The 9668-nt window shown below is 44.6% G+C and overlaps 1 protein-coding gene across 1 annotated transcript in view; it reads right to left on the reverse strand.

Annotated features, from left to right (window-relative positions):
* Nucleotides 1-1700: 1700 nt before the first annotated feature.
* The window catches only part of LOC109486024 (myosin-16-like), a 19642-nt gene continuing 11674 nt past the window's right edge, over nt 1701-9668 (reverse strand). Inside the window, exons 22-36 of the mRNA XM_019789718.1 lie at nt 8638-8724; nt 8344-8489; nt 7974-8121; nt 7477-7602; nt 6651-7340; nt 6238-6384; nt 5724-5886; nt 4968-5208; nt 4339-4540; nt 3916-4014; nt 3518-3739; nt 3069-3239; nt 2512-2616; nt 2077-2172; nt 1701-1856 (exon numbers count right to left, since the gene is read on the reverse strand). Of these exons, the coding sequence (XP_019645277.1) occupies nt 1701-1856; nt 2077-2172; nt 2512-2616; nt 3069-3239; nt 3518-3739; nt 3916-4014; nt 4339-4540; nt 4968-5208; nt 5724-5886; nt 6238-6384; nt 6651-7340; nt 7477-7602; nt 7974-8121; nt 8344-8489; nt 8638-8724 (2799 nt within the window). The remainder of the gene's footprint in view (nt 1857-2076; nt 2173-2511; nt 2617-3068; nt 3240-3517; nt 3740-3915; nt 4015-4338; nt 4541-4967; nt 5209-5723; nt 5887-6237; nt 6385-6650; nt 7341-7476; nt 7603-7973; nt 8122-8343; nt 8490-8637; nt 8725-9668) is intronic.

Genomic DNA, 9668 nt, shown 5'->3' on the forward strand with positions numbered 1-9668 from the left:
TAAAGCCATATTTATCTGTGGTAAGTTTCCAACTGTCGTGTGTTTCAAATTGATCACGATGATGTTCGATTGGACCGGCGGTCTGTCAGTGTAAAGGTTCTTATGTTCTTACCGTAACGCCCTGCTGGATGGACAAATTAGTCTAGCCAGGCCGCTCAATAGTTTTGTCATTTCGTGACCTTTAAAGTTCCACAGACGGTGACTTCCTCGCCCTTGCGAAGTTACAGAGACTCGGACCTTTACTCGGACCGGAATGTCGGGAGATCCATTCACATTTAGTCCGTACTGGGTATACCAACTGTATATGGATATTAATGATATCAGATATTTCAGAGGCGTCCGAATATTTGTATGAATGAAACATGATAGGAAAATGGTTTTATCCGCGGTGGTGTTCATATTTTAAACATGGAATTTCAGTTTTAATTGCGTACTTGACTCGGAGTGTGGATTCCATAATTGGAAGGGTGACGAGAATTCGACCTTCTAATGCATCCGAAACTGCCCATGAATGACAGTTTTCTTAAAGCTGTTATTATTTAGAAATTAATGCTAGCCGTGTATGATTATGAGTGATGTACTTCCGAAGGGTCGCCTTCACCTTGAAAAAGCACTTACTCCTCACAGCTTCTTAATACCAAGTGATTTGTTTTCATAATCACGTCAAGTTTACTTCATCGACAAGTCCAGGAGGAATCTAGAGTATGGCTACATCATTCTTTCTCATTTTCCTTATTCTAAGGGTTTATCATTTCTTTCCTTCCGCGCTCAAGTACGTAAAGGATAGCATTTAAATACTAGTACCATCTATCAAGGGAAGAAACCAACCCACCATTGACGTAACAGTGCATTTTATTGCTTCTCTTAGCCACTTACGTAATGTTCAATTTTGTTTTGCATAGGTACAAAAAAAAGTACAGCGCTTTGGTCATACGGACCAGCTGTTTAACGTATAGGGTGTTTGCACTCACGTGACCGTGACGTAAATTTTGTCCGCCATGATGGATGGTTAAAACATGGAATTCGTGGGTAAATTTGCATTTGTATATGGGATTACAGTCACAGACCCGTAACAGTATTTAAGCTCAATTCTACATGTCTGACCCATCAACCAAGCAACATACGTGGCAAGCATCGTATAGGACCAGATGGCCATGAGTAGGCTTCCATGGTGCCTCTTTATATTGGTCTATAGGAAATCTTGTTTTACAGTGAGCGGTTACGAAGGCACAGCAATATACTATTGCCTAGAGTACACATGTACTTGATCAAATTGCTCTAATTGAAAGGCCATTTAAATGTATTAAACAACGTTCCTAATTCTAAGCCATCAATGTCATAAAAAAACAATACAACTGAAGAATCCCTGACATTAGACAATAATGTTATTGGTCACAGTGGCCGTCGGTCGTTGGTCAGTATATTCAAATGCCCCTTCGATTCCTTGCCTCTAAGGCCCTTTTCCCACTCTGATAAAATTGTCCGGATCGAGCCGAATCGATTCGCCTTGATCCGGCTTCGATCCGGCTCGATCTGGCTCCAATCCGGCTCGAAGCAGGCTGGAATCCGGATCAAAGCGAATCAATTCGGCCCCATCCGGACAATTTCATCAGAGTGGGAATAGGGCCTAATTATAAGCATTTTAATCATTGTAAGCAGATGCAAATCCGACTGAATGGCCGTGTCAGGTGGCTGACGTCCTAGTTAGAATGGCGTGTAGTCTTGACGGTGTAGGTGACGGTCTTGGAGCGCAGCTTGTTGAGGGATCCCTCGGCGATCTCGGCCCGCTCGGAGTGGTCCTCCACCTCGTGTTGCACCTTGCGGTACTTGGCAAAGTTGCTCGACGCCTGCTCCTCCTGAAAGTACGCGAGGTAGGAAACATATCGTTTTTCCTCAGTTTCTTCTTCTTAAGGTCAATGGCCTAGACCAGATGTCTGTCACCACGGTAACTAGTGCTATGGCAGACACACTGACCAACATGTTAGCTTTTTTGCTCCTTTACTGTGAACAGTGTGAATGGTTGGAATGTTAGTTTACAAGAGACAAGTTGATAATGCCTGCAGTACTAGTACTTACCGCCTCCTCCACCTGGCGCTTGAAAGCCTTGATCTTCAGCTGCAGTTTCTCCACCAGCTCTTGGAGACGCTCCTGGTTCTTAGCGTCCTCCTCAGCCTGGAGGGTTAAACAAACCATATGCTTAAGATTTCGGAGAGTCTATCGAAAACCTAAAACATCTTCTCACCTCATCTATACATTAATCTAATTATTTAACCGTTGGGGCATTACAGAAATTACAGAAGGCCGGAAATCTAGTTTTCTCCATCCTTCTCAACTTTCTGTTCTTCTTAACGTTTCACTTAGTGTCGTGCTTTTCCATACTCTGGTATTGTCGTTGCCTGTCAGCATACTCACAACACACATACTGGAAACAACGTCCCCGCTGTTCCTAAACAAACCGCTAGGTGACGTTTACACAAATCCAGATGAATGACGACATGCAGGCTGCAGTACCTGGAAAGTCATCTCCTTGAGGCGGCGCTCGTTCTTACGCAGCTGTTTGATGTCCTCCTGGTGAAGACGTCTGTGCTCGTCGATAAGGGTCTCCAAGTCCCGGATCTAGACATGTCAAGGAATGTGTCACTGCTTATTCTCATTTGTTTGCTCTAAGTTGACCATCATTTCTATGATATCGATTCCTTGCCATACAACTTCCAGGAACCCTTTATTTATAATTTTCTGTAGGCATATTCATTCCCGTTATGAACAAGGTAGATAGTGCTGTTCATTATAATCCTGCCATGAAGATTCTGAGGTGGTAAGTTACGCAATAAGACATAAAATTAAACATTCTCCAGGTCCAAAAATCTGATGAAAACCGAGAGATTCGGTCGCAAATTCCATTGGGTCAATGTTTTTAGTTGAGCTCGAGGAACGGCTAGCTATTTCTCAATTACAATATACGATCTAGTGGTTTTGTATAAGGATATATGAGCGTACTTTGAAAATTACCAGTCATTACAGCATCACCATGCAAATGACAGCTTGCACAAACAAAAGTACCCATTTACCCTAGTCTCGAGCTTCGCCACGGCACGTTTTCCGCCTTTCAGTGCTATGGCCTCCGCCTCGTCCAACCTGCGTTGTAAGTCTTTCACATTCGCTTCAAGAGTTCTTTTGGCTTTGTCCATTTGTTGAGAATGCTCCTGCTCTCCACGTAACTCCTCAGCCATACGGGAAGCCTGGAAAAGAAGGTGTCGAGAAGTGTGTATCTAGAGTGTCCAAATAGAAACAATTAAAGACCTGTTAAGCCTCCAACATGCACACTTGCAATATAGCATGAAACGATACAGCTACATTGATTAACCTTTAGCATTTTGTCCAGCTTATGTTGACAGACGCTCTTTTGGGAGAGAAAAATAGTTAAAATACCATGTACACTGGTAGGACAACAACAATGGGCATATTTGATACATTTAAGCAGATTTAACTGATCGGCTTTTCATTGAGGTCCACTCACGTCTGCCATGGCCTTTTTCGCCCGTTCGCCGGTCTGCTTGTGCTCGGAGATGGTTTCCTCCAGGGTGGCGTGAATCTCCTGCAGGTCCCCGTCCAGTTTCCGTTTGTGCCCGGCCAGGGCGGAGTTCTGCGTGCTCAGCTCAGCCAGCCGCTCGTTACTCTCCACCAGGGCGGCCTCGGCAGTCTTACGGGACCGCTCAGCCGTGTCCAACTGCCCGCGAACCTGGTGGGAAGATGGACGGTACAAAGCGCACTTTAAGGTAATTTCAGGGTGGCAAAGTCGGTCTGTATGGTAGTGACACATACTTCCCCACATTAGCACATTAGTAACAGTATTTCCTACATTGGACATATTTAAAACAGCGCAGAAACAAGTCCCAAATATCATAAATACTTCACCTCGTCTGTCTCGGCCAGCAGCATCTGGTTCTTCCGCTCGGAGATGTTGTACTGCTCCCGAATCTCGTCCCGCTGACGCTGCTCGTCGTCTATCTGAACCTACAGAGGCAGATGACATGACACATATCTGTTTAAAAAATGGCTTATCTTCCTAACAATCTAATTCAGTGGCAACAATATCATGGCCAATTGGTCCGATCTACACCATTATGGATGACGAAATAACCCATTTGTGTGCTCTGGATAGCTCTAGATAGGAGTGTGTATGGGATGACAATGGGCTATTGCCTGCATCTCTATTGCCTGTACCTGGTTATCACTGTACTTTGGCAATGGTTTTCCTGGCCTTTGTAACATTTTAACTGGTTGTCACGTAATTTGTGGTAGATGAATAGCTATTCCATACTGAAATCATGATTTTACCTGCATCTCCTGTATCTGGTTGTGTAGTTTGGCGATAGTTTTCCTGGCCTCGGCGTTAGCCCGGTTGGCGGTGGTGAGTTGCACCTCGATGTCGTTAAGATGCCCCTCCAGGTGTTTCCTGATCCGCAGGGCGTCCACTTTACCCTTGTTCTCAGCCTCGATCTGAGCCTCGATCGACTCGATGGCGCGAAGGTGGTGCTTCCTGGGAAAGAATTTGGTATAAAATTATGAGTTATTGTCATATTTTTCTCTCCATTGATAACAACCTTTGCGACGAACGTCACTTTCTATTGTTATTGTCTTACTGTCATACCAAAGACTTTACAAGCGGCTCTCTCTGCATGCTTACTACGCAGAATTTGGGAAAGAGTATAGGAGTTAAACGTAAACATGCAAAGCTACCAATGATCTAGCCCCTTGCTGAAGTGCTTGCGCAACCGTGTGTTGGACCAGCCCCTTGCTGAAGTGCTTGCCCAAGGGCCACAGAAACGGAGATGGGCGCCGCTTTAGCCTATGCACCATGTATAGGTGCGGGCGGTACTCTGACCTAGAGTGGTGTTCTTGGGCAGGGTTGGCTGCATTACACAGCTATAAGCAATATTCACAATGGTTGACTATGATGGCCTCACCTGGTGGCCTCGAATTCCTCCTCCTTCTCAGCCAACCTCTTCTCGATGTCTCCCTTGAGCTGCGCCAGCTCCAGTTGGACCCGCACCACCTTCCCCTGCTCGATCTCCAGCGAGCCCTCCGCCTCGTCCAGCGCGTTCTGCTGCTCGTCCCGCTCCGTCTCCAGACGCTTCTTCGCCTTCGTCAGCTCGTGGATCTGCTTGGCGATCTCCGCTAGCTGGTCGTTCATGTCGTTGATTTCAGCTAATAAAAAATTAGGCACAATTAACACATTTATCATCAACATGATCGGTCCTCCTCATTACGAGGTGCAGCTAGCAAAGTTGAGCCTCCAAATGGATCTAGATATATGGTCACATTATCAGTTAACAGCTGCCTAGTGTCCGCATTGTATTGTCTTGGTGCAAAGAATCTGTTTGTGCAAAGGAGTTCTTGTCCCTCTTAATTACCTTTCTGCTTCTTTCTCTATGAGTTTCGTAAAATGAAATGATTGGGCGTCCAGTACTCCACAGAAGAGAAGGAGTAACACATTTATAGTAGAGGGAAATGTAAACCTTCTCAAAACAGTAGACTAATTTTTATTTAATGATACCCTGTAAAAGTGCTACGTATATTTTAGTGGGAGTAATAAAATGTAACAGAGTAACGCCAGAGAGGGCCATAATGACTTATTTACATGATGTAGTACTGCCCTATTAGCGTAAGCATACATCTGTGTGTGTAATGCTATATAATCTTTGCTCCTTTGCTTTTCGTACTTTGACAAGCCTTGTTTTCCTTCTTGGTGGTTTCCAGGGCCTCCATTGCCTCGTCCATGACGGTCTTCAGCTTGAGCAGCTCGGCCTGATAAGTCCTGCTCTCCTTCAGCGAGGCGTCTAACTCCAGCTGTAACGCCTCGCATTTGGCCTTCCATTCTACTACCTGCGATTCAAGATGAACAACAATAAGAAAAACGTCAAGTAAGTCCATACTTTTTTATATTTGGGGGTTTTCGAGCGTTGGTATGCTCTAACGTACGCCATATTTATTCTATCTTCTCAAATCGAACTTAGACAACTAACAATCTTCCAAAAAAAACAGCTACTCAAGCAACTGGATATGATTTTGGAAGATCACATCCAGTTGCTTGCGTAACTGTTTTGGGCGTATCTTATTACCTAGATGTCTAACCTTCACCGATGTACTAAGGATCTTTCTTTACCATAGCATATCCCCAGCTTTGAATATACAGTTAATATTTAGACATCAGACACAACTATAAGGCAGACGCACCAGTTTATCGAGCAGCCGCTGTCTCTTCTCCAACTGTGCGCAGGCGGTGTTGGCCTTCTCCACGTCCAGCATCAGATCCTCCACCTCCCCGGCCAGTCTGTTCTTGGTCTTCTCTAAACTGGCGCACTTCGCGTTGGCGGCCTCAACCTGTGGGACAAGAAATCCTTACTTTAAAGATAAGAAGATGCATTTCGTACGTTTCCCAACAGCAAATGGCTGGGCAACACTACCAGGAGCATAAATGTGAAAATTATGTGAGGTTGCTGCAACATTCCGAGAAAATGTGATACAATTTGAAATAAAGTGAAGGTTTTTAACGGCAAACAGTATCATATTTCATCACGTAAGTTGACGGAAAATCACATAATATAGCTACCTATAGCAGGCCATTAGAAATCATAAGCGTTACTTACTTGTTCTTCTGCGTCCTGTAACCTGGCAGCAAGTTTCTTCTTGGCCTCCTCCAGCTCTTCCGTTCGTTGGATAGCGTCCGTTTCATACTTGGAGCGCCAGGCGGCGACCTCGGCGTTGGCCTTGGTGAGGTTGCGCTGGAGTTCGGACTTTCCCTCCTGCTCCTCCTCCAGGGACTCCCGCAGGTTGTCGCAGTCCGTCTGGATGGCGCGGAGGTGGTGCGCCAGCGTGTTCTTGGACTTGGTCTCCTCCTCGAGCTGGCGCTTGACCTCCTCCATCTGCTGCGTCAGCATGCTCTTGGTCCGGCTCAGCTGGTTGGACGACGCCTCGGACTCCTCCAGCTGCCGCATCAGGTCGTTATGTTCCGACGTCAGCTTCTGCTTCAGCGACATCAGATCTTGGAGTAACCTCTGGTTCTCCTCAACCTTCGCGTTTGCGTCTGTGAGATGCTCCTCCAGCAGCTTGTTAGCCTTCTCTGCTTGAACCCTGTTTTTAGTCGCCTGTTCCATGGTCGCCGCGAGGTCGTCCACTTCTACCCGCAGGGTGTTCTTCTCCTTCTCCAGCTTGGCCTTGACCCTGAGGAGTCCCTCCACCTGTTCTGTCAGGTCTGTCACGGTGTCGTTGTGCTTCTTTCTCAGGCTGACCGTCGCTGCTTCGTGTGAAATCGTGGCCTCTTCAAGTTCACGTCGGACCTGAAATGATGAAATGGAACATCACATTTTTGGACATATTTGGAAAATTAAAGAAGTGACTTGAATGTAACCCACAATATAGTTCTACTGTATATACATTCCATTGGAAGTAAGTAATAGTAAGTTTGAAACTTGCCTTTTGTAGCTCGGCCTCCCGTTTCTTGTTCTGTTCCACCTGTGCTACGGTAGCGCCGCTGGACTCCTCTAGCTTCTCGCCGATGTCGTCGAGTTCTCGCGTTAGTTCAGCGCGTTGTCTTTCAAGCTACATGTAGGTCATAGGGGAAAACATCTGTCTCAATTTTTTGCTTGTACATGTATCAGTTAAGTTCTAACAACCAACAAGCCATGACCTCCGGTGGATTAATGCACACATTTTCATGCAGATGCAATTAAAAAAACAAAAACAATCCGCTGGGCCTCTATACTTAATCAATATACCAAAAATCATTGACAGAAATCCGTCAAACTTAGCGTAAGCTACAGCTGCGAACACACAAACATGATTGAAAACAGTACTCTTTCGCAGAAGGATATCCTTCCCTGGAAATTAATAACGTAAAACACAACGGCAGTAGTTAGCTCAAAGTGTAACAGAACAAGTGCGGCCCGCATGTAGTATGGTGATCTTCTCACCTTGGCTCTGGCGGCACGTTCTGTCTCCAGTTCCTCTTCCAGCTCTTCAATTCGGCCCTGGAGTTCTTTCACCTTCTTCTGTAGCTGCTGAGCCATGCTGGTCTCGTCTTCTACCTTGGCGTGCAGGGCGTTGATCTCAAATTCTCGCCTAGAAAAGCCAAACATGTAGTTCCTATCAATCCACACCTTTACCGTTTACACCATCTTCAGTAGTGTTAGGGTAAAATGATTCGTATGCATTTATTGTGAAGTAGTAATCAAGTCAAGAATTTAAGAAGCCTTTCTATCACAAAAGTAATGATAGCGCTAGCAAAGATATAACGTGCCATAAACTTCCTGAAAAAAAATCAAAATACATCATTGTACGAACTTTTTTAGTTTCTCCTCCAACTCGGACTTGTATCGCTCCGTTTCTGACACCAGGTCCAGGGTGTTCTTGAAGTCATTCTCCAACTTCCGCTTTACCCGGTCCACGTCACCTCGGATCTTCTTCTCATGCTCAAGGTTGTCCTCGAGCTGGAACGGAGGTCAATTCACGGTTAACGGCATCTACTGTAATAATATGTATGATTACTAGGTGGCGCAGTTGGCTCCTCACCTACCGTTTAAAAAGTGACTGTAATGTTTCATTTGTTTGTGTAGATGAATATTGATGTTTGCTTACGTCATCCAGCGTCTGTTCCAACTTGACCTTGAGCTTGGAGAGGTTCTGCACCTTGTCTTCTTCCGACTGAAGGTCGTCCAAGGTTTGCTGTAGGCATGAAAAACACATGGTAAATGCCCTTATGTAATACTAAGATGGAAGTAATGTAGCTGAAACGATTTTGAAACTAGAAAGGCCAATATTTGCTTTGGAGCAAATACAGCGATGGGTTCACCACATTTTACGACATGTCAGGGAAAGAATGAGAAACACAAGGGAAAACAATGATTTTCATTGATATAACTATAATATGAAGTAACATACAACTAAAACAACAGTTGGATAGCTATTCCCTACTTTATTGGTTAGGATTTTTAATTGCATAATGCAAACTGTTGATTTAAAAAAAAAACGTTCATGCCCCGCATTCCAATGCTGGAGCAGAAAAGCTTGAAATACCTACCAAAACACTTGAATAAAGACATACTGTCAGTATGGAAATGCTCTGTGCAGGTGTTAATCAAGTTAAATCCCAAAAGCCAATCAGCAAGAAATGCTCTGTGCAGGTGGAAATGCTCTGTGCAGGTGTTAATCAAGTTAAATCCCAACAGCCAATCAGCAAGAAGAATAGAGGAAAGCTGCATGCCTATTGGTTGATGCCCTGCATTCCATTGTGATGACTCATGCCCAGACGTGGTAAACACGGCACACTAACACAGTAATACATTGCTATAACACAGCCAAAAAACTCAAATAAAAACATTCTAAAAGCCTGTATCACACAAATTTAAAAAACGCCTAGGGGTATTTGCCCACTGTACCTCCATACCAAATTTCAGGACCTTAGGCCCTAAAATGAAGAAGCTGAATCCGTTTAAACTAGAAAGGCCAACATTTGCTTCGGAGCAAATGTAGGAATTTCACTCCATACCCTTCCCCAAACAAAAATGAGAGATTCTAAATAAATCATACTGCAATTATACAAGGACAAGCTGTTTGAATCTCGACAGGTATTTACAAAACTGGCACTTGGCAATTATCTCCCTTTTTTT

This window comes from Branchiostoma belcheri, unplaced genomic scaffold, assembly GCF_001625305.1.
Source record: "Branchiostoma belcheri isolate BF01 breed outbred unplaced genomic scaffold, Haploidv18h27 scaffold8, whole genome shotgun sequence".
Taxonomy (NCBI): Eukaryota; Metazoa; Chordata; class Leptocardii; order Amphioxiformes; family Branchiostomatidae; genus Branchiostoma; species Branchiostoma belcheri.